The sequence below is a fragment of the Dysidea avara genome, chromosome 4 (genome assembly GCF_963678975.1).
Source record: "Dysidea avara chromosome 4, odDysAvar1.4, whole genome shotgun sequence".
NCBI classification, from domain to species: Eukaryota; Metazoa; Porifera; class Demospongiae; order Dictyoceratida; family Dysideidae; genus Dysidea; species Dysidea avara.
This window is the reverse complement of record NC_089275.1, coordinates 9,865,102-9,892,101: the sequence shown is the minus strand read 5'-3', so window position 1 is coordinate 9,892,101 and position 27,000 is coordinate 9,865,102. Positions and strand designations below refer to the sequence as shown.

The window sequence follows — 27,000 nt, the reverse complement described above, 5'->3', positions numbered from 1 at the left end:
TATTGTACATAAGAGTATTGTGTGCTTTCATTATTTATTATTTTTGTGCTCAACATAATAAATTGCTGTCAAAATACATGTACTTAGTGAAATCTATACTTCAAACTTGGCAACTTGTTAGTACAGCACCGGTCACTCCTTAGTACAGTAGGTTGATTTTTGTCATTATGGCCTTTGCAGATGGTTGTGAAGACTTAAAAGCTGTTTAAAAGGCTACTAAACACCTGCAGTATAATGTTGGGTGATGCTGTCTTTAACTTTGGTCAGGTAATCCATGGATAACAGCTGCAAGTTTAACTTATTCATATGCCACAGCTTGTAACTCTGGAATGTATGATGGATATTTTAGTACCTTATAAGCAAATTTAATACTATACGTAGTCAATTAGCAACTGTTACTCAATAACAGTAAACTCCTACAACATGTTGATATAAACTATTAATGCTCAATAGAATACACCTAATAAGGAAAATAAGCCTACCCAGTTCCTTATTTGGCAATATTCTGCACAACAGTGATTTTGCTATAAATTGGTGCTACAACTTGGCTTGATAAGAAAGCAGGAAGACAAGAAAGTAAAATCAACCTTCAAAGGAAAGAAAGAAAACAACAGGAGCAGGATCCCGACAAGTTGTACAGTGGAACTTATTGGACTATAGCTCAATAACAAGCTTCTAGTAACTGTCTTCATTCTACTCTAACTGATCTACCAGACATTATCACCTACAACAACAGTTATGAACATCATTACACAACTTGTCATATTGACACTGTCACTACTACTGGTTGGGGCTAACCCACTCAACCATTACACTACTAGAGTTTCTACACTAATCAACACTTGTTGTGATCTCAGGATCTTTCCACCTGAAAGAGTACAAAATGGAGTGTACAAGATGAGTACTAACATGGGAACATTTACTGAAATGTCTACTAACATCTACTGTGACATGACCACTGATGATGGAGGATGGATTGTGATACAGAGAAACAGGAAGAATAGTCAACTGAGTTTCAACAAGAACTGGAAAGAATATGAAGATGGATTTGGAGACCTCAATGATGACTTCTGGGCTGGACTTAAACTGATGCATACTTTAACGCAAACTGGTCAATGGGAGATGAGAGTGGATTATCGAAAGAATGACAAAACCTGGTCCTACCTCCACTATGATCAGTTCAGTGTAGGAAGTGACAGTGAAGAATACCCACTGACTGTTGGAGGTTTCACTGGAATGGGTGATGATTGGTTTGCATCTCCTCCATTAAACGGGATGCGTTTTACCACTGTAGACAATGAAAATGATGAATGGAGCAGTGGTAACTGTGCCGTTCACCATAAAAATGGATGGTGGTTCAATAACTGTGGTTTAATCAGAATCAACAAACAGCCACCTAATGTGAATTATGATGTACTCTTCACTGAGGTAAAGATTCGTCCCAAGGATTGTGTCATTTTGTAAATTCATATAACTCTTTGCTATGACAGAAATGTGCTACATTAAGTTACAAGCATTTATGCAATTGTGTCAAGGCTGTACAATTAAACAATTAAATATTCTATCGATCAGCTACATTAAATGGTTATAATATAGCACTATAGTGTACATGCATGCATACACATCAAACACTTGTACACATTTGTTCCAAAGTTTTGATGATTTAAATATGTTTACATACTATATAAGAGTGGATGGTGGCACAGCTCTTGATACAACATCAACATCAACAGCCAACCACCTGTTGTTGGAAATTCTGCACTCTTCATTGAGATGAAAATCCATCCCAAGGATTCTGCCACTGACTAATACTCAGTGACAGAAATATGTGCCATTATGCAAGTTACTATCTATATTTCTTTTTGACTTGTGATAAAAAAATTAATTTTGGATAACTAACTACACAGCGATAATGCATCACTTTGTAGCTTCCAGCCTGAGGCTATTTGGTTACTAAATAACTTAGCTCCCTTAGTCTTGGTGCTTAACCATTAGCTAAGTTAAGTGCATATTGCAAGACTAAGAGAGCTAAGCAGTAATAATAAGGCCTGAAGCTGTATGCATTGACCCAAGCACAGTGAAGGTGCTACTAGGGTCTGAGAAGCAATAAATCGCTTAAGAACCTTTACAGCTGCTTACTTGTAAGCAAGGAAGATAAGGAAATATAAAGTGTAATACATGATTACACCATCCATTACTTGACATGCCGCAGATGACTACATTCTAAGTGAGTCAAAAGTAACTAAGTAAACAGTAAACCCAAAGCTGTATATAATGTACTAAATAAAGACATTTATAACACATTATATTAGAGTACTAGAGTTAATAAAAATATTAGTTGCATGATTACAATCCAATAAGAAATTACCTTATGCCGGATGATTACACAAAGTGTATGTACAGAAATGTAATCCAGAAAACAGTTCTACACAAACTAGCATTAGTCATGTAGTCATTTTCAAGGGTTAACTGCAGATTCAGAACAAACATATTGTTGGATCTTGAGGGATTAATTTAGTAAATACCTCTAACATAATACTGTAACTATAAAGGATCAGACCATGAATTGCAGCAAATGTGCTGATTAGACTTGTTCATAAAATTTTTGTGTCAATGTAGGCAATGATCCTGTACATTTAGCACACAGTTTTAAATCTGTACTGGTGTGTATGAAGATTTTAATAAATAGTGAGTTGCAAATAATTTGTGTACCACAACAATTAAAGTGTCATGTACATACACAATGGTAAGATCTTATGTAAAATTCTGTAAATTTGTACAATTGCATGGTAACACCATCATTAAGTCAGAGTAACACTCATAGAACTACACTGACATTGGATGTTAAATTAATGAAGTGTATGGTGGATGACCACACTACATCACAATAGTCTCTAATATTGGCAGTAGAAACCCTACCAAGAAGGTCATCGGGTAACCTTTAGCCTGTTTCTCCTTGTAGCTACTTTGAAAACCTTCCTGTGTCTCTTTATTTATTAAATAGTAAGATTGAGGAGTTACCTTGCACTCAGTATTACAGCCCAAAATTGCCTCCAAATAGCATTTCAAAGCAAAATCTTCTGGGGGTCAATGCCCTCAGACCCCATAGACTAGTTGGGTAGGACTGAGCCTTACCACTTTCACTTTTACTCTGAACCCATAACTGTCAATGAATAATACTTGGCAGTCTCAAATTAAACTCCTACTACATGTATTATGTGTATTACATGACTGTTTTAAGCTTTGCATTTAATGGTTGTTCTATTAGATTGCATAGAGTACTAGCAGCCTGTATTGATAACTATATGATTATTTAGCCCATAATAATTATTGGGAGACTTTACATGTTACTGTTACAGCTTGCTAAGCAACCAAATAGACACTACGTCAATAGAAAAAACTTGACAAGGTCGTAAAAGTTATATTTCAAATCGCTATTTCATATCCACAGCATCTCAATACTAAAATGCCTGTTATCTTAGCTCTTCATTATTGATAATAAAGTGATGGTATTGGCACAAGTGAAATGTTATTCTCTGATTTGTTAGCTATAATGGAAGATTAAATTTGTGTATCTTCTATTGACCTTGTATTGGACTCATTGCCACAGTACACCTTTGATTGGACTGACATAAAACAGGGAAATTTTACACACACACACACACACACACACACACACACACACACACACACACACACACACACACACACACACACACACACACACACACACACACACACACACACTTGTAAACAATAGCATACACACACACACACACACACACACACTTGTAAACAATAGCATACTAAGGTATGACAAAAGATCAGACATTCACAATTTGCAATTACACCTAAAGGGTTTATCTAGACCCACACTGTAAATCAATTGTACAGTATTATCATACTGATAAAAGAACCTGTTAACACTATCAAAACACTGAAACTCTGTCATAGAAAATTTACCACTGTTGACAAACAAACATTGATTATTATAATAACTGTTCTATATATTATGTTATTAGCTTTTACCATGCTTGAATTATAATACTCACGACTGCAAGGAAAGTGCTTCAGTCAATACACACTGAACACTCTATTCTAAGTCTATAGTGATTTGAGTGCAGCAATACATAAGGTGACAAAATATTAACATCCTGAATGTATTGTAAATGATTGCGCTGGGTGCCAAACTGTTACTACACAGCATTCAGTATCTATTTATGAACACCACAGGTAGTATGGTTACACCAAACCATAAGTGATTGACAATATTCACAACAGAAATTATTTACCTTGAAAATTACATATACGTGGAAATACATAGTCACCCACTGACTGTCAATGAATAACACTTAGGTAAATGTCAAACTAAATTCCTACAAGTTGTTCATAGCACCTTAAGTACACCATAGAATGTACTTATTTAAGGGAATAATGTGACTACACAATTCCTCATTCGGTGATATTTTACATTGCACATATTATTATAAGTAGTTACTACAACTTGTCCTGATAACTAACTGAACAATCAAGAGGCCTCAGAGAAAGAAAACAGGAGCAGGATCCTGATAAGTTGTATTATACAGTGACTCCAGGGAGCTTCTTGTAACTGTCTTCATTCTATACTACAGCAGCAGTCATTGCACAACTTATAATGCTGATGCTGTCACTACTAGCTACACACATTTTCAAGACCAAATGCAGTCCAGACATGATAACTATCTAGTTGCTGTGATCTTACAGGCTTGGCACTCAACAAAGCACCTTCTGCTGTCTACAAGATACAGACAACAACTTGCACTTGTGGATCTCCATTTGCCGCAACTGCCGATGTCTACTGTGACATGAACACTACCAGATGGAGGATGGATTGTGATCACAAGAAACAAAAAGAGTAGTATGGTGGACTTTAATAGAACTGGACTGACTACAAAAGAGAATTTGGAGTGAAGTCTGGTATGGTCTGGAGGCAATTCATTGCTTTACACAAACTGGCCAATGGGAGATGAGAGTGGATTATCAATAATAAAACCTGGTCCTACCTGTACTACAATCAGTTCAGTGTTAATCAGCGCTGGACCAGCTGGACTACCTTTTTTAGCTACTTGAATTTATAAAGAGATGCTCTAATAGAGCACTCATCATGATACTCTAATACAGCATCCAGAATAGATTATAGTCACTGTTCTCATTACACTGCTTGATCTAAATCATTACAACTATGTTAATTGTCTTTAAATTACTTTTCAAAAGTTTCTGCATGGCATTGCATTGAGTTAACTGATCATGCATGTCGTGCATTAGCAGTTACAATCATAGCCTTTACATTCCGTTTCATAGCATGTATTTTCAAAAAATTTCCTGGACAAGTATATATGCAGGGGCGGATCTAGGATTTATAAAAGGGGGGGCTAACTCAAGGTACTAATCTCTTGGGTAGAGGTATGCAAAGCACACTTCCCAGCATGCAAAGCATGCTGGAACTAGGGGGATCTGGGGGCATGCCCCCCAGGAAATTTTGAAAAATAGATGCTAAAATACTGCAATTTGGAGACATTTCCACATAAAATTCATAATATTTTCTGCCTGTAGATATTTTATATACTGCCTTTAGATTATAGGTATGGCTCTCTGAAGCATTTTGCTAATGGAAAAGTTTGGGTAGGTACAGACAACCAAGTACATGATGCACCCACTCACAATTGCACAACACTGAATAGGTGCATGTTAGAATAATAATGCTGAAAGTGGAAAATTTTGAAATTTGAACAATACAAGATTGAATCTGAGAGCATTTTCAATGGAAATTGTGTACCTGAATTAAGTATTGCCATACATATTAACTACACAAGTAGATGAATGAAGCCCTTTAAACAGACCAATGTACTTCATTGTATGTATAGGTGCAGGCAGATTTGGAAAAAGTCCATAACAGAATCAACTACACGTTTCCAGTGAATGTTCTATTAGAGTAATTAGCTGACTGCTCTATTAGAGTATCTCGATCTTGTACACCTCCAATGCTGATCCGGGTCCTTGTTGCATAAACTTTAGCATAAATCCACTGATAATACCTTGGAAAGATGTTTATAAGGTGGTTTTATGAGTATTTGTATTATTAGTGATCATATAATTATGCTAAGACAAAATTTCATTATAATACTCAGCATATTGATCAAGTAAAGCCTAAATATGAAGGGGGGGCTTCAGCCCCCAAAGCCCCCCTCCCCCTGGATCCGCCCCTGATATGCTCCCAGACCCACTAGCTTGACATGCTTAGTACATGCAGTTGAAAGTATCATATGAAAGAGATGATCTCTGACAGTCTGACTTGAAATATCGCATAAAATCAATTAAAAGTAGTGTGCACGACTATGACCTCATGACTACGTATGACCGAACAAGAATTATCATTGGCTTGATTATGTGAGAGTAGCACTAAGCATCAAAAAATATAACTTCAGAGTTCAGATAATGTATCTTGGGCTACCAGCAGTCAGGCACACCATGACCAGGTCATCTACCCTATATACTTATTGCCACCGTTCATTTACAATCATTATTAACCATTCCTTTAATGCGATTAAGCAGCTGTTCACCAATCACAATTAATTCTGGGGATTACATTTGATCAGCTATGATGGTGTATTATGGCTTAGCCAAACAAATCAAATGGATTTGACTAGATGAGTATGGTAAAGCTATGTATGTATGTCTGTTTTATGGCCTCAAAATTGAAATGGTAGCTTTGAAGACCCTTGGAGACTAGTTTAATTTTATTTATTCATTTATTAAGGCCTACAGTGCATGCTGAAGGTCTGTAATACACCTGGTCCTACAGCCTGTTTAAAGTAAGTATGTTTGAAAGGTCCAGGGCCGCCCAGAGAAATTAAGGGGCCCAGGGCAAAGGGTTAAAGTGGGGCCCCAGGGACAAGGAGGTTTCCATTCTGAATCACAACTTCACTCAAGCTGCAAGTTTGAGGACCAAAAAAAAAAGGCCATTACATGCTGACAATGACAATAGCTACCCCTCACCAACCACATCACCTTATTTATAAGCTTGCTACACTGTTCCTCTGAAGAATACTGTGACTGCTCTATTAGAGTATCCAGATCTGACTGCTCTATTAATTAATAGAGTATATTGATCTTTTAAACAGGTATTCAAGGGGCCCTTCATGGGACCTCCTGGCAAAACGCTCCAGTTGCCCCTGTGGGCAGCTCTGAAAAAGTTGGAGAAATGAGAACAAAATTCCATGGCTGCCTCAAACCTGCAGTTATCCAAATAGTGCTCGAATGCTTACAGGAGTCTGCCAGGTGACCAGGCTGTTTTCTCCTTGGTTAAAAGGTACAACAGTTACAAGGCTAGACCTTGCACCACCAGGAATATATTGTAGCTAACTCATTTTTACAAGCAGTACATGTTGTTTGCATTAGTTGCATTTTAAACATCATTCTTGTAATTATTGCTGCATAATGAGCAATGTCTATTGGAATTTAAACAATAATATTGTTTTGATCTCAAGGGCAATTGCTATGGAGCTAGCTAGAATTGTTTATACTGGCCTTGGTGCGATCAATGTGTATGCCATCTTTCAAGAGGTACATACTTAGATGCTCAAACTGAACTTAATCCATGGTTTTTAATTGTTATGTTCGGTGGATTCTTGTTCGTCTAAAGGACATGACAGGCCGACTACAATATTATTTCTGAACAAGCAACTTGATATTATTTCAAAAGAATTTATTAATGGCAAATTTTGTTGTTAACAAGTATTCTCGAGCATCCCTAGGTCAGGCACATTGAGCCCTTGATGGGGAAGCTATTGGCCTTACAAACAACAAACATACTCTACAATAGTAAATAGTGTCTTGTTTAGTTGAAGAATTTCACGTAGAACTTGATAATATAACTGTGCCAGTTAGGTTAACACACATCATAATGACCAAGATGATGTGTGTTAGCACCTTCTGACTAATGTGATGGAAGACCTTGAAAACTCTTTTGAAGGGGATAGTACTGATCTGCTAGTCCTTGACAGTAATCACAGTGTATACTAGTAACAGACTTGACCATGCAAAAAGACTTGGCCAAGAACAGTTTCAAGCCTGATTGAATAATGAAGGCAATAGATAATGTCATTCACTACAGCAACTTCAAACTATTCAAGGACATCACCATTAGCAAAGGGAAGCTGCAGGCATCTTTTCTAAAATGCAACATGGATAAGACAATTACTAATTTCATGGGCAATTATGTAGTGAAAGTGCTGCACATGCTACTGTACATACATGTAGAGCTTGACCTGTTCATCTAACACTTGTATGAACATGACATGACTACTTGAATAGTAAATACAGTACCACAACATCTGTGCTACCTGAACATATTAGAAGATTGTCATATTCATAATTTGCATGCAATTGCACGGGTGCATGTTTGTTTGTTTGTTTGTTTGTGTGTTCTGTTAGAATAACTGCCTTCTTTTCTCCATAACTTCAATTCCTAGTGATGTTAACTGCTTCCCTAAATAAAATGCAAGTATCAGCTTCTTCACTAATGTGTGCATGTAGAAATCAAGTCAGCATTATCCCTTGCTCACACCAATGAAAACGACCAGCTACTTCATTTTAAATCATACATGATCAATGAGAGAGAGACAAAAATTTACCTTATTCTTATCTACACAAAGAAAATCTTGGTTTAATTAATTAACCCTTAATCTCCTAATATAATATATTGTGCAATCATTTTACACTACTCCACATAATGTGACCGGATCTGCGAAAAGGGGTCTTATAACCTTTCCAAGTTTGACTAGTCATAACTCATCATGTCCGTTTTCTTAAAATTACGTATACATCCAGGAATAGTACTGTTAGGAGTGTGAAGTAAATTTCAAGCTGGTACGGAGTGGTACCATATTTACAAGTCAAGTTATGGATTGCCAAGTACATGAAATTGGAAATGCTATAAGACCCCTTATTTCACAGATCCAGTCACATATTGTTTTATATCTCCAATATGCATATGCATTAAGCAATCATCATGAAATTTCAGTATTAGTTCAGCTCTACATTCTGGTGAGTCAGGGTGACTAATAAATGAATAATGAATAGAAAATATTGCTGTGATCTGAGAATAATTATTTTTATCCAAAACTATTATGATAACTTTATTAACAAAAATTGATATTTTATTGGATAGCCACACTATTCAGAAAAAACAATTGAACAGGAAAGGGTGATTTTATGACAGAAATAATATTATTTGTTGCCACGTGAAAGAATAGCAATACAAATAGCCATTGTATTGATATCTTGTATATAACAAGGTCCTTTTATGGCAATTAATTTATGTATACATTCCTGACTTGATAAGAATGGGTGGTAAACTGGTGGTTTAGACCTAGTTCTTTCCATCCAAATTTTTTTTCAAAAAATATATGGAAAAATAAGTTGCTGGAATATAAGAATACCTAAAACCACACACCTACGCACTCCTTTGCCAAGTTTATCTCTCTAGTTGTGCTCTTAAAGTTGATTTCTATGTAGCTACATATCTCAAACCAAGCCTACATGCAATACCTTCTGACTATACATATGAAAGGAAAATCTGTGAGACATACTCATCAGGATTCTGAAGATGCTTAGCAGTACATACAGCAGGTTGAACAACAACTGCTCCATCAATAATATCTACTACTGGAGCATCCAATGACTGTCAGAAACATCTTTTAAACATGTTAGGTGATCACTTTTAATCAAGACTACCAACATCAGATAGTGGGCAAGAATGGTTTCATGGCAAAAGAACTCTTTCAGGGTTTCCTTCTCTTGTTTGAAATCCAACTAATATAATAACCACAGAATTTGAAAATAAATGCAGGTTTTAATTTTCATTGTTACTGGCTGTGACACAGTGTACAATTTTGTAGATGGTAAGAGAACAGCATGGAACATCTGGAATGCACTACTACAGCTTACAGATATACTTTTGAACTAGCAAGTGACATTCCAGTGGACATAATGTTGGTTATTGAGAGGGGTATAATCTTGTTGTATGACAGGACCAGCACATGTTCAGACATCAACAAAAACTTTTTACATAGAAAATAAAATTTTCTTTAAGACAGCACTGGAGCAGCATGTCAATGAGGATATGTGTGGGGTCAGTTATTGATTGGTAACCCTATGTGCTTTCTTCACCAACAAGCCGGAGCTGGATCAAGAGTGAAGAAGGCATTTTCAAACCTAACCGGACTACCTTACCTGAAGCTTCTGGTAATGTTATGGTTATCAAACCAGATCAAATGTTACATTTATCAAGCCAGATCAAATAGTTAACCCATAAACACACACATAAAGAGCACAGATGAATTTTAACAGTGTACATATTGATCAAGTCATAATAAATTTGTTTTAATTGTTTATTTAAATTGCATGTAACCTGTGTGATAATACATGACATCAATTTGGCATTCAGGCAGACTATGAAATCATCGGATGTTTGTCGTAACTTGACAATAACTTTAATAACTTTAAGACAGCAGCATACAACAACTGAACAAGTACAACTAGCACACAGTATTTACACACACACATAAAACCACAAGTACAGAACAATGGATAATTAAACAGTACAAAACACACATGAGAAAATAAGTACAAGGGCAATTAATTACAAAACCAAAGGAGGGAAAACAGGTTACACAAAAACACATGAATATATTTAACTAAGCACAAAAACATTTGAACAAAATTAAGAAAGTTTGTAAAAACAATGCCACTAATCACTAAGGAATGTCAATAATTACTACACGGTCTATCACACTCCTTCCCATTTAAGATACTGCATATCACTTGGGAGGGTAGGTCAAATTGTCATCCATCTGGGAGCCACCATGCAATGCTTCTAACCAGACTCTTTACTCTTGAAGTACTGGGTTGACCATCAAGCAATTGCTCCAATAGACCTTTGTGTCCTGTTTGTGGAACATGACAACACAACTCTTGATGACTGCCACAATTGGAGTCAGAATGTTGAATTGGTGTATTGCTGACAGTCTGCTGTAGTCTGTTCAGATCTATCTCTACTTTAGGTTTTAGAAGATGCGAGACTATATGGGCTCTTGGTGGTATAACTGGATTGACAGGAATCTTGGTCACTACTCCTTGGAGTTTCCCAGTCTCATCATTGAACACAGTTGAATACTGCTGGAGGAGAGACTGCAGCTTATTTTCAGCTTGTACACTGTGGATATAGTAGTCCAGTAAAGTTTCAGTTCATGAAGCCAGTCATGATCAAACTCAAGTACTTTACACTGATTATGGTGATTAACAGTTACTGTAGCCACATCTAAAATAGGAATCAGCTCACCAGTGTATGTTCTTAACTTCACTTTGGCTGGGATTATGGTTGGTCGCTGCTCTTCCGGCCATAATTGATTGAAAGTGTCCTCACCAATAATAGATCTGGATGCCCCTGTGTCAATCTCCATTTGTAGTTTTGAGTTGTTGATCTCAATGGTAGCGACCATTGGGTTGGAATGACTACCAGTGACATGGTGCATTCCATACTCAGGAAGTTCAGGCTCAGAATCTGAAGACTGATCATCTAGTTGGAGTGAATGCTGCTGTTCAAGAACTTTAGCTACTGTGGGCTTTGGAGGCTTGGCCTTGGAATGACACACCTTAGCAATGTGGCCTACTTTTCCACACTTGTGGCACTTAGCCTTCTGGAAGGAACACTCAGGAGCCTTGTGAGGGCCTCCACATCTGTGGCAAACAACAGCTTCTGAAGATTTGTCTTTACTAGGCAGTTTCACGAAGTTGACACTGTAGGATTTGACTTGTAAATCTTGAGCACTTTTATCAGCTGCTTCTAAAGCCAGAACAAGTTCATATGCATTCTTGTAGTTAAGGTCTGGTTCAGCCAGCAAACGGTGTTGAATATGGCTATCATTGATGCCACATACCAGGCGATCACATAGCATATCTTCCAGTATACCTGCAAACTCACAATGTTCAGACAGACGTTTAAGCTCAGCTATGTAGGTAGCAATGGACTCACCCTGCTTGCGAACACGAGAATTAAAATTAAGTAACATTGCACAACTCTGGAAAGTTTTGGCTGGTAATGTTCAGTCAACAGTTTCACAATGTCCTTGAAGGTAGTGTCAACAGGCTTAGTAGGAGCCAGAAGGTTCTTGACTGATGAGCTTGTAAGTAGCAGCACCACAGACACTGAAAAGGACAGCTCTCTGCTCCCCAGCCTCCTTCACCTCATTGGCAGCAAAGTAGAACTCCAACCTCTCTGCATAGGAGGTCCAGTCTTCTACAGCAGGGTTGAACTCTCGCATGTGGCCATGGTTTATCCTCGTCACCAGTATGTCGTAACTTGACAATAACTTTAATAGCTTTAAGACAGCAGCATACAACAACTGAACAAGTACAACTAGCACACAGTATTTATACACACACATAAAACCATAAAACCACAGGTACAGAACAATGGATAATTAAACAGTACAAAACACACATGAGAAAATAAGTACAAGGGCAATTAATTACAAAACCAAAGGAGGGAAAACAGGTTACACAAAAAAAATTAATATATTTAACTAAGTACAAAAACATGTGAATAAGATTAAGAAAGTCTGTACAAACAATGTATCTGATCACTAAGGAATGTCACTAATTGCTACAGTTTGTCACAACGTTGTACACATTGGACAAGAAACAATCTGAAATTATATTTACAGGAAGCTAAAGCAATCATATCCAAACCATACATCAGAGAAAGTAACTCAACGCAAACTATTAAACAGAACAACTACACACATACTCAGACACTTGGCAGGAGAGTGAATCAGTGATATATGGTCTATACAAGATTATTAACTAGTTAAATAAGGGGGTAAAATAATCACCTCTGAGGTATCTAAATCAAACACTTAGAGGATCAACCCAAGGATAAAACATATTCATTAAATCAATAGAAATGACAGTTTATCTCAAGTGCTACTAAAGAAATAAAATAACCACAAACTAAGGTCTCAATTAGCTCTTAGAATAATTAAATAAAGATAAAGCAAAGCCAACTCGTTTATTAATCAGGTCTGTTACTGTCAATCTGTATGAGTATTGTGTGTACAGTAGAACCTCAGTTATCTGACCCCCATTTATCTGTACCTGAAATTGGAAAGACTGTTCTATTAGATTACTTTAAGGATAAGTGTATGTTCTATTAGAGTATTTCAATGTTCTGAGACACATTGGGGTTCAGATAACCAAGGGGTCTACTGTAATTTCAAGACATTTAACAAGTGCCTCAGTTTAGCAGCACAGAGTAAATACTTAAGACTCCAATTCATTAGTTGTAAGAAAAGTACTCTGTACACATATAACATAATGACAATTATATAAACTGACTAACTACTTATACATCATGCATGTAAACAAATAGTTGCATAACATAAAGTAAACACTTTGTGTATACACTTAGACCAAAAACACACAGAGGTGATAGTTGTGGATGATATAACAGTATTGTCTCACACCCTAAGGATGTCTAAATTGTTCTTGTAACAGATTGCAATCCAGTCTGGTTGACTGACTGGCCACTGCACCTGGTTGATCTCTCCATCTGCAGAATATGCCAATATGGGCACATCTATAGGTCTTGGCATCTGTTGTATGTCCCATATCAATGCTTGGTGGTCATCAGCTACAGGTAAAGTGAATACATGTTCAATACTGCATCATAAGACACAATGAGCTCTAAAACAAAATGCACAACATAATTATGTAGTTGATTAATAGGTTTTTACACATGAGGCATAAATGTAATGTGGTACCATGCATTCCCCAAAACTAAAGGTGTTCCTTTCTAACTACCAAGGTACTTGTTTATGTAGCTAATACATGTTACAATTGTTGTGATATAAAATACTACAAACAATAACTGCAGACCAGCAGTACACACATGACAGGAGGAGTGTGGCGCCTATGTGATGCCATTGATAGGTGCCCGGTGGTTACAAAGTCTGGTCACTGGTACACTAGGTACTCTAACATCTAGTATGATAACCTGTAGTGTGATGATGATGAATATTAACACAGTTATAACAGGTGGTTCAGTATATCAACACAAACTAGTCTACAGTGTACTGTGTGTTACTTACTTCTGATTTCTCCATGGTAAATGTTGCTAGCTAATTGTGGTCCTGTTTGTTACAGCTGAGTCTTAACAGAGGCAGCTGTTGTGGATCCTCATATAAAATGGTGGAGTGTTCCAGACTCCTAGAGAATGAGAACATTTACAATTACACAGTTAGTACCAATGTATGTCAGTAAATGACACTACAGCTAGTGTACTCCCCCAATTATTTAACCTCCTTGATACCAAAACATAATCAAATAATTAAAGCCCATTCAGAGCTGTAAAATTACTCTAATAGAATGCTAACCTTACACAAAATACTCTAATAAAACAATCATTTCTATACTCTTCAGGTAACCGAGTGTTCAGATAATGATAATCAAGGGAACACTGTAAATGGAATAATATATAAGTACATATTGGAATTACAGTAAACTGCCTTAGTGTGAGATGTGAACATGAAGAGAGCCATGTTGCATGCAGGCTGCAGCTGGGTGGGGGAGAGGGGTGTAAATACCAAAATTGTATGCCAACTAACAACAAGTATACATGTTGCCTCCAGTGTATAAAAAGACTAAAGAGAAAAATTCCTCAGTAACACATTAGGTTTGTTCATCATTATGTTTATTGTCATGCTATGATGGATCGGCACTCGACTACAATTGCTCAACCTTAATAATTCCTCTGGTAATATGGAAAGCTTCTAAACTTATTAAGTTATGATGTCAAAATTTCACATTTGAGTCCATAAAATGAAACAAGTCATCCTGTTGAAAGATCAGCTAGAAACCAGGTCTGGAAAACATTTTTGAATTTTTGTAAGAGTATTTTGTGCGTTCATTTACACTCAACATAATAAACTTGATGTCAATCTACTTCATGAAACCTCATATTTTTCACAACTTGCAATGCAAAAGGTAGGGACCCGCCGATTATGCTGGCATAATTATGAGCATAATAGGTACCTGAAAACATTGAGCATAATGCTAGCATAATAGGTAGAATATTTTGTAACAGTATGAATTCTTGCTTATAAAAATAGCAATCGCAGAAAGATCGACATACTCTAATAGAACAGTCAGTAACTCTAATAGAGCAATCACATAGCTGACTGTTCTATTAGAGTATATCGATTTTTTCTGTGATATCCATTTTGACAAGCAAGTTTGTGCTTCAGGTACCTATTGTTTATCCATAAACTGGAAATTATTAGCAGAGCATGAGAACTGAGGCATAAATAGTTGGGCATAATTTGAGCATAATAGGTAAGTATTGAGCATAAATGTAAGCATAATAGGTAAATTTTTTAGCAGTGCAGCATAGCATAATAGGTAAAATTATGAGCATAATCGGCGGGTCCCTAGCAAAAGGTGACACAAAATTGTATAACTTAACATGTTTGCTGTAGCCTGTAGTGTTACTACATATATATGAATGAGATTACATGTTTGTGTACATATATGGCTACAGTTATCATCCATGGATAACAGCTGCACATTTAACATATTCATATGTCACAGCTTGTAACTCTGGCATGTGTGATGGGACACCTCAGTACCTTATAAGGACAAATAGTCAATTAGCAACTGTTACTCATAATCACTTACACTAAACTCCTACAACATGTTTATATAAACTATAGTGTACCACAGTACATACCTAATAAGGAAAAATAGGACCATACAGTTCCTTATTTGTCAATATTCTACACTATACATTTACTATAAATAGCTACTACAACTTAACTTGATAAGAAGAAGCAGAAAGACAAGAAAGAAAACCCAACCTTCAGAGGAAAGAAAACAATAGGAGCAGAATCCTGACAGGTTGTACAGTGGAATTTATTGGACTATAACTGAATAACAAGCTTCTAGTAACTGTCTTCATTCTACTCTAACTGATCTACCAGACATTATCACCTACAATAACTAGTTATGAAGATCATTACACAACTTGTCATATTGACACTGTCACTACTACTGGTCAATGCTGATCTATACTGTACCAACCTCTACAAGGACTTCAAACACAAGTGTACTCCATCAATGATCACCATTAGAAGTTGCTGTGACCTCAACACCTTCACACCATCTCCTGGAGTATACAAGATGAGTACAAGAACATTTGGTACTGCTGATGTCTACTGTGATACAGCTACCGATGGTGGAGGATGGATTGTGATAGCAAGAAACAAGAAGGGTAGTACAGTGGACTTTAACAAGAACTGGACAAACTATGTGGAAGGATTTGGAGTTCTCAAGACTGAATTCTGGTATGGATTGGAAGCAATTCGCTGCTTTACAGATAGTGGCCAATGGGAGATGAGAGTGGATTATCAAAAGAATGACAAGACCTGGTCCTACCTCCACTACAATCAGTTCAGTGTAGGAAGTGCCAGTGAAGAATACCCACTGACTACTGGAGGGTTTATTGGAGAAGGTACTGATTTGTTTGCAGCTCGACCTCAAAATGGTATGAAGTTCAGTACTCCAGATAATGACAATGATAAATGGTTAAGTGGTAACAAAAACTGTGCAGCTACTTCTAGGAGTGGATGGTGGCACAATAACTGTTATACAATCAACACCAACTCACAACCACCTAATGTACATGGTAATGTACTCTTCACTGAGATGAAGATCCGTCCCAAGGATTGCATCACTCACTAATTCATACTCACTCTTCATTGTGACAGATACAACACTACACATATCACTATACACATCATACACTCTAGTATGGTAAGTTGTGTGATACAAGTACACTGTACAATTGCTTTAACATTTTTGATTACAGTACAGGATATAAAGGGGGTAATTAAATAGAATTTAATTTACTGTAGTAGGATATGATAAGAGGGTGGCTACAGCTGACATCATCACATGTTTACAGTGAAGAAGCTCTTGCTTAAAAGTTTACACTAAACCACATGTACCAACATAAAACAATAGTAGCAGGATTGATTAACTGTGGCTAAAATGTATTATGACCATGTCAGTATGTGGAGCAATGGAAAGTAGCAACACAGGTTGTAAGTTACGAATAACTAATAAGAGTATGAACTTTACACGACAAATAGCTTACTTGTATAGTACTAACCTAGAAACCATTTTGTATGTAGTGTATATTATTTGGTAGTGCTGAAATAATTATTTGGAAAAAATGCATTAATTATTACAACAATAGTTTACCATACGTACGTGCATGAGTAGCTAGCATTGTTCTTCTCTATGGTAATGCATCACGTGCTTGACAACCACTCACAGACACATGTTTGGAGGAATATCCCACTTGTGGCCATGGAATTCTCTGGAACATGGCTTTTTGTGCACCCGCACATGTTTTTTATGTAACCTACAGGTATCTTCAGCCACATATGTGTGAAGTTATAAATGGACATACTGTAGCTCAATATGTTCAAATGTTTAAAGGTGGCTTCATTGCTACAATAAGTTGGCCATCTATGCCACAAAGCAACATTACACTGGTTTCTACAGCATGGCTGCTTCATGAAATACTCAGCCAATGAAGGGTATGTGACAAAGTAGCAGCAATGACTGTTACAATATACTTCTTTTCCAATATACTTTGAACATTGCAAAATTTGGTAAAACTTATGTGTTTCATTGTTTCCTTTAATAAGGCTTGATGCAAGATTCTATGGTATCAGCAAGGGAAAGCATACCAAGCCATACAAGTGCTAATTTACTTCCTATTCATGATGTAATATATAACTCATCATATTTTATTGCATTATGCCACAAAATGGCAAACTTGTAGTGAGATAATTGTAAACAAAATGATGGTAATACTATATCATAAGGTTCCTGTGCAAATTGTGAACAGCAGTCAACAGCTGCATCAGCCACTGGAATGTAATGCTGTCACAATTGTATCACTGACAAGAACTTGAAGAAAACAAGCCTGTTCAGTTGATTAATAGTCTACAATGGGTAGCACTGCTTTTCTTGTGGCTACATTTCCTTGCACTTTGTGCTGTAGCATTACCTTAGAGCATTTAGGCCATTTACTTGGCTTAAAATATCCATCCAAACATAATTATAATTAATTCCACAATTAAATGATTCCAAGTTGTTGTAGTAGGCTGTAATGAAGTAAGAATTGTTAACTATCCAACCACAACATTACGTAAAAAGGCATCAAATATTTGTCACACTTGTGTGGCTTGGCATACTACCCTTTTAAATCTAAGCATGATCACCATTCCCCTAGTGACATTGCTGATCTAACACAGTGACCACACCCTTTTATGGTCAAACTACATTTATATATAGCGATCAAGCATGACGGCCATGCCTATAATTGCTCTTGTAGTAATTGAAAATATTGACCAAGCCTCGTTAATTACGATGGAGGCATCCCACATGCCCTTTAAAGAAATGTCAATTCTCACAGTGTTTTACTGTAATACCATCATTCATCTAGCTCTTGTTTCACTACTATTTATCACTTGGATCCCTAAATTAATATTTTTTTAAATGTACAAGACTCTGGGATGTGTGATATTTCAATCACTGTATGCTTTATGTTCACTGTGCTATTCATCATAACTTCAGCTAGATTGTACCAACTATTTTAGTAGTAGAGTGGCTAAACAATAAATTTTGATGAAATCGTTCACTTTGTGATAAAAGCACTGTGGAAGTAGAGTAAGGTATACTAAATCATTTGAGATATTGTGCCACATCAAACGCGTTATCTTAGGGCATGTTTTGAACTTTTAAACTAGGTTATAAGCCTGCTTCTAGCTGGTCAGAAAACCATACAAGTACATTCAAAATCTTCATTTTTTGCTTAAATCACATGGAAATATTCCAAATTTATAGGTGCAATCAGCTTCAAGATGTGGTAAAATAAACAACACAACAGGCCTCGTACGCTACCAGGATTTCCATACCCTTTTAATTTGAAGGGGGCATGTCCCATCTGTATGCAAAGAAAATTATTCATGAGCAGCTATTAGGTTTTGCCTAAAGTTATACACAATTACTTTTGCAGCCAACATTAAAATTTTCAATTCAATTTGCAACAATATCTCTGGGAAGAATTCTTAACTATTAACCGTGCACTTTTCATACTGTCTGTACCTATTGTTGATGTTCACCCCTTCCAGTTTCAGTCAACTTCCACACACACACACATGCACACACACACACACACACACACACACACACACACACACACACACACACACACACACACACACACACACACACACACACACACACACACACACACACACACACACACACACACACACACACTTAATTAACACAATGAACTCTGATCAACGACTCAACTCCATTTACTTGTAATTCATTCATGCACACATCATATGTATAGCTGTATAAATAGTTTTTCAGGATACAGGACCATCGAGTCCTGTAGACCTTTAGCTTTTATGCTGTGATGTTTTAATAAACAATAAAAGAATTACATGCAATAATAAAAACAATACTACATCAAGATCGAGATAATTTATTATTTTATCAAATGTATCGTGTTGTCACAATATACAATCCACCCTAGTAAACTATAGTATACAATACGGCTGAAACAAATACTACAAATACTCGATCACGATCATGTACTAGTAATATAGTAGTAAAGGATTTGGTACTCGGATAGTAAAATTGGTACAAGTAGCTTGTTCAGATAACTTAGCTCATGTGATGTTTTGTCAGCTAGGAGTGATGCTGTGAAGGTTGTACAGATTACATTTGCAGAATTTAACACACTTCATTTGTTAAGAATATTTTGCACGGGTACTGTAGTGCAGCGAGTGTATCATTGTTGCTACTTGAAAATTTGTAAACTGTTGTGGTATTTTATTATGTGTATGACTTAAATTAGCTAATTTTTATGAGTACTTGATCATTAATTACACTAGAGAGTACTAATAGTAGAAACCCATGATTGTTTCAGCCCTAGCATACAATAATGTTCATGTCTACAACTAGTTACTGTATACGTACAGATTTTCAAGGGACATAATTTTTGTGGATTTTGCCATAATTCGGATTTTGTGGTTGCTGGGCTTTCTGAAAATTTTTCAACCTCAGAAATTAAAAATTCTCTGAATAAGTTTTATGCTATGCAATAGGAGAAAAATGAGTGATCCGTGAATACAAAACCACAAAGACCCTGAAATATATTTATCACAAAAATTGTGTACCTCAAAACTTTGTATGTATACAGTATAATTATTATGTACATACATCTGTAAAAATGTGTTAGTGTATCAGCTGTACATGTTTAACCTGTACAGGTGCAGATAGTTCAGTTGGATGAGGAACAGGGACACTTCTGTTTGAGGTCTGTCTTTGATCACCCCTAACCCACCACTAAGATACAATGGATACCAGATCAGGTGCTAATGTGTGTAGTCAACTTATAAACAAATTGTATAGTAAAATACGTATTGGCTTTTATATTGCCTGCTAAGCTGATATTGTGTTAGTTTCAATGCAACATTTGGTCCCATAGTTTGTAGTTTCTGGCCTTAGTATATAGCATCATCTTCATATTAATAATGAAATGAAATGGCATGAACTTGTTGCATGCACCATTGAGTCGGCCTTACTAAAGAGATGGCCATGAAGTGAGGTTTTACTGTAACAGTAAATCAGTTAAATTTCATCCTTAAGCATTGTAAAGATTGATATATCCAGGCCAATGAAGCAGTAATTTTATCCTAATAAAACGATCACCACTGATGTACTATAGCAATGTTTAGCTATACCATGCATATAGGCCATGAAGTGGACAGTCAGAAAAAGAAGTGTTTCCTCCTGCATTTAATTTATCATGGCATAACAGCACAATGACTTTTCTAGTGTTAGTGCTTTACTTGCAATTGATACATTAATACTGTACCTTCATGATCATTAACTTTTGAGTCATGGGAGCCATCATGTGACCACAAAATCATTGGTAATAAACACTACATAGTAATATGAATATTTATATAGGAATATTAAAACCATCACCTACACATTAAAGTAATTACCCCTGTAGCTGGCCTGTTATAGTGGCCATGTTAAGTGTGTAGATCCCAAACTTAGGCCACTCCAAATAAATTCTCTGTTTCCCGTCCTGGACTCAGGCATATTTGCATGCGGGCGGGCGGTCCATTTCCATTATTTCATTATAAGATTGGCTAGCTTACAATTTTATGACATAAGGCCAGGCAAACTTGATTAATTGTTTCTCATCCTCACCCACATCCTTTCTTATCCCATCTACTTTAATTGAAGGGCTGTTATACACAATCATGTGCACAGTTATTATGATGTTAAAGGCTGCAGAGCTATCATTTTACTGCTCAACAAATTCAATTGCACCTCAGAAACGGTGATAAAACATAAGTACTAGTTCTTAAAAGGCTTTAGCTAGCTATAATTATAGTTAAAGACAGATTAATTTGGAGTATTTTCTTTAAGGCAGTGGATACTAAACCAAGTCAGTTCAATAAGCCATAGTGACTATTGAACTGACAGTAAAACTTAATAATGAATAGTAAAAAAATGGCTTTCCGCACGCATGGCAATCCAATTTTTGTGGATGAGAAACAAGTAATCAAGTTTGCCTGGCCTAACTTCAAGCACCACCAAAGAGTAATTACACTTGTATACGTGTGGTACAGGTACAGCAGCTACAAAGTGATGCTATGTTTATTAACCCAGACCAACATTAACCCATAAACACACAACACATAATGTATCACACAAGTTATTTGAATACAAATTGAATTTAGTATGACCTGAACACAATGTACACTGTAACATCAGTTTGGAATCCAGACACATTATGAAATCACTGCATGGATATTGTAGTAGTGTACACATCACACACGAAAAGGCTGTATTTATTATAGAGGAAGCAAAATTAATTATATCCGAACCACAAATCAGAGAAAATTATTCAACACGAACTATTAGACAAATTCCATACATACAATTTAACTTGGCACTCAACTCAGACACTTGGCAGGTGAGTGAATCAGTATTACAGTCTACAGGAGATTATCATTAAAATGGATAAATAAGGATAAAATAGTGACCTTTGAGGTTGGATCAACCCTAGGTTTTTTTTTGCCAAACAGTTCATTGAATCAATAGAAATGGCACAGGGTGTCCAAAATGCTACTAAAGAAATAAAACAACTACAAACTAAGATGTCAATAAACCTTACTCTTTGTAAAGTAGTTCAGTGAAGAAATGAAGATAAAGACTGTAATTCGCTTTATTTTTGTACAAAAATTTTTTGTGATACAAATTTTCATGTAACGTGAATGACTGCTCTATAAGAGTAGTTTTTTGATCTTGTATAAAAATTTTCATGCAAGAAAGTTTCGTACAAATTTTGCATACGACAATTATTTTACAATGGAAAAAAAGCAAATTATAGTACTCTTTATTACCCAGGTTTGTATTTCTGATCTATACGATGTGTAGTTTCAAGACATTTAACAAGAAGTGCTTTTATTTAGCACAGCATTGAGTAAATACTCAGTTCATTAGTTGTAAGAAAAGTACACATACAACATAATAATATAAAGTGACTAGCCACTACAATAATACACATCATGTAAACAAATAGTTACATAACAATAACACTTTGTGTGTACACTTAGACCAACACACACACAGAGGTGACAGTTGTGGATGATATAACAGTTTTAGATCACACCCTAAGGATCTCTAAATTGTTCTTGTAACAGATTGCAATCCAGTCTGGTTGACTGACTGGCCACTGCACCTGGTTGATCTCTCCATCTGCAGAATATGCTAATATGGGCACATCTATAGGTCTTGGCATCTGTTGTATGTCCCATATCAATGCTTGGTGGTCATCAGCTACAAGTAAAGTGAATGCATGTTCAATACTGCATCATAAGACACACTGAGCTTTTAACAAATGCACAACATATGTAGACAATATTATTAATAGTTAACATTTTTTTAGCACATGAGTGTAAATGTAACACACATGACAAACATGCAGTCCCCCAAAACTACAGACCTGTGTTCCTTTCTATTTATTGCAGACTACCAAGGTACTGATTTATGTAGCTAACTATCACTAGTTACAATTGTAGTGATACAATATGACAAACAATGAACTGACCAGCAGTACACACATGACAGGAGGAGTGTGGTGCCCATGTGATGCCGTTGATGGGTGCCCGGTGGTTACCAAGTCTGGCCACTGGTACACTGGGTACTCTAACATCTAGTATGATAACCTGTAGTGTGATGATGATGAATACTAACACAGCTATACAACATCTACAGCTGGAACAGTATATCAACACAAACTAGTCCACAATGTACTAGTGTGTTACTTACTTCAGATTTCTCCATGGCAAATGTTGCTAGGTAATTGTGGTCCTGTTTGTTCCAGCTGAGTCTCAACGGTGGCAGCTGTTGTGGATCCTCATATAAAATGGTGGAGTGTTCCAGACTCCTAGAGAATGAGAACTAGTGATGTGCGATATGTGATATGTATCAAAATATAGTGATAAAATTTTCTATATCGTGATATTATATAGTATCTTCATATCGTGATATAAGCCTAGATATAGATCTTTGCTATAATTAGAGAATAATGTACCAAGATGTCATTCTACACTGTACTTGTTTTGATAAAAGAGCTTGCAATTTTGTATGCTAGTCATGTACCATGCTTTATTGTACTTCTAGTACATCACTGCTACAAGTGTCATCAGTGTAAATACACAAACTGAGTGATGAGTTTGTATATCATGATATATATCGTATCGTGATATATACTACTTTAGCGTGGGCATTTAAAGGCGCCGCTCGGTGTTTAACTCGCATATTGCCCAGGAAATATCAAGATATTGCCCGGGCAATATCGTGGGAAAGCGGTTTGCCAATGACTTTGATACCCAGCCAGTTCAAAGAATCGATGCGCTATGACTCGTTATATTGAGCGACATAGAGCTTTGTATTGTGGGACTCGGTTTTGTAGAGGTTGCTAAGCTTAGTACATAGGCTAAGATAGAGTAGTTGGTTGTTACTAAAGGATAATGAAGGCACAAAATAATTGTTTGGGCGATTGTGGATGCATATTTCTACCCACCACGTATCAGCCTTTGAACAGACCACGGAACAGCAAAGCTACTACTGCTACGTTGAAATAGGTTAGTAACTTACAGTTCCAAGTACTTAACTTAATATAATAACTTACTTACTGTCCCAATATCGAAGTTAGTTGGCTTAACTTAGTACAAAAATGATAACAATATAAACTCCATCCCACAATCGCAAGTTTTCTAACATTGCGTGTTGAAGCATAGTAATATATTAATAATGTTTTAACGTATGGACAACGTTTTGATGGTTATTAGCCCACGCTATTAAAACCACAATCGATCTTCAGATGCTACTGTATAAAACAAAAGGGATGAGTTCTCATTAGTTCTTTCATCTATTAGGTGAGTGTGCCCCAAGTGATATATATCACTTGTACCATGGCTGCTTGGGATTTTGCTGACATACACTGTGAAAAAAGAGGGATATAAGATGGTATTTCCAGTGGCTTATTGAATACAAAAAAGCTTGATATAACCTGTATTATACTAACAATCTCATGTAAGACTTTAGTTAATGTGTTAAACATACTGAAACCATATATGTGATGGTATAGTGTGGGAATTATACTAGATATAAACTATTTCAGGTAATGTGGTAAATAAACTGAAACCATATATGTAATAGTATAGTATGCATTATACTAAAGTATAACATGAGTATAATACAGGGTTTATATTAAAGCTTATTTGTATTCAATAAGCCACTGGAAATACCATCTTATATCCCACCTTTTTCACAGTGATATACTCCCGCAGCCCTCGGGCCTGCGGCCCTCGGGCTTTGGGTGTATATATCAGCAAAATCCCTCGCAGCCATGGTATAGCTATTACATATTGTGTGCTATAACCATGATAGAAAAATGTCCTATATCGCACACCACTAATGAGAACATTTACATTTATACTTCGGAAGGCTCGGTCTCCATATCAACATGTAATAGCTAATTTTCCATTACAGACTGCAAGTTTGAATGCAATAGAATACATGCATGCGTGCTGAAAACCACAAAAACACGTGTACAAGCACTATAAATACAACTCTCAACTGCCCACTTTGGCTTTTTTTCTCGCTGACAGTGAAGTTTCAACATTGTTCAAAACGTCTGAAGAGACGAATACGTTTCTGAAACAGATGATGGAGCAGATGAATAAGCTTCAGGAACAGGTGAACACTTTACAGAGCAAGCAGTCTACTAGTACTGTTCTATACCATATGCGTATTTTGTACCATACGCGTATGGTACATACCATATGCGTATACGCGTACGGTACAACCATACGCGTATGGTACGGAAAATCGTACCATCTGAGTATAGCTAACCTGGTATGCGTACAATATCAAGCAGAAGGTTTTTGCACTGCCGTACCTATTGACTACGTCTGATGGCACTCTGCTTTCATTTCTGTTCGGGGAAGAGGGAGGGGGGAGGAGCTAGTCTTTCTGTTCAGTGAAGATCGAGATACTCTAATAGAGCAATCATATATTTTATTATTATATAATTGCAAGACCTCGCACAGCGAGTATAAATGCAATATACAAATCAAAATATGTAGCTACAGCTAACTAATTACAATTTTACAGTTCATTTATAAGGTTGTTAAACACGGTGATAGATGAAGCTTCAAAAGTCTCTGGTTGCAAGTTGTTCCATATATATAGCAGTGGAAGGAAAAAAGCTGAATTTATATGTGTCAATTCTAGTGAATGGCGGGGTAAGTTGATCTGATTATAGCTATTCTATTCTCTAGAGCTAAGATCAATTTAGCTTTACTGCGATTAAGATATAATTTACTTTACTGCATGATGCAAACCTTTTAAAAGTAAAGCATTCCTTAAAATAAAAGAATAACATGATATCTCGCATGACTATATATAAGTGATGAAACTGACATCTTGATTTAGGACAATATATGATAAAAACAATCATGAATTCATCACACTGTTGGCAGATCCAATCTTGAATTGTGTTAAGTCCTGCTGATCTGGTAGGATCTGATGAAATTCTACATTGTCAAAACTAATAAAGGTCAATCATCTGGGTTGGAAACTTTACGAAAAACATGATAACACCTAGCTGCAATGGATCATGAATGGATCATGAATCCTCTTATTGGATTCATGATCCATTGTTGATAAAATGAAAATTCAAAAACTAGGCCATTATTACAAATGCTAATCCTCCTTCATATCTATAATAGAGTTAATGATGTTATGTAATGCTGTGACATGATGTAATATAATGTAATTTATGCATACCTGTAACATTAATATTGTGTACTGTAGTTGTAAGAGTTAGTTGTTATTGTGTACTTTCAGTTATTGATTAATAATATTATATACAGTAGTCTGTTTTACCTATAAATGGTCTGCCTATACACTTCCCTATTAGAACAATACCCACACATAATATTTATGTGTTTACAAATACTCCTGAAGATAGTCAAAGATTATAGTACAATAATTAAAAGCTATATAGAGCGATATTACCCAAAACTCTACTAGTGGTTTCTCTATACTTGTATATATGAACTTTGTAAAAATGTGTTTGGGTTTAAAGGTGCCCAATTATCCCTTCAACATTAAACAAGAGCAGTATGCTCCTTGTCTTACTCAGAAACTGAAATTGAAATTTGATCTTCTAAAGCATTATTTAGGGCAAAAGACATTGATTTCTTTTAGGCTGTAGAATTGTGC

The 27,000-nt window shown here is 36.1% G+C and overlaps 2 protein-coding genes across 2 annotated transcripts; one reads left to right on the top strand and one right to left on the bottom strand.

Moving 5' to 3' along the window:
• The first annotated feature begins 569 nt into the window (after positions 1-569).
• On the top strand, positions 570-16,971 carry LOC136252492 (ficolin-1-like). Its single transcript, XM_066044928.1, has 2 exons — positions 570-788; positions 16,149-16,971. Exons 1-2 carry the CDS (start codon positions 739-741, stop codon positions 16,831-16,833), a joined length of 735 nt encoding a protein of 244 aa, XP_065901000.1. The 5' UTR covers positions 570-738; the 3' UTR covers positions 16,834-16,971.
• Positions 16,972-22,700: 5,729 nt separating this feature from the next.
• On the bottom strand, positions 22,701-25,396 carry LOC136253533 (DDB1- and CUL4-associated factor 7-like). The gene is made up of 5 exons (XM_066046203.1): positions 25,342-25,396; positions 24,405-24,462; positions 23,536-23,653; positions 23,315-23,432; positions 22,701-23,043 (listed from the first exon to the last, which is right to left on the bottom strand). Exons 1-5 carry the CDS (start codon positions 25,394-25,396, stop codon positions 22,871-22,873), a joined length of 522 nt encoding a protein of 173 aa, XP_065902275.1. The 3' UTR covers positions 22,701-22,870.
• Positions 25,397-27,000: the final 1,604 nt, after the last annotated feature.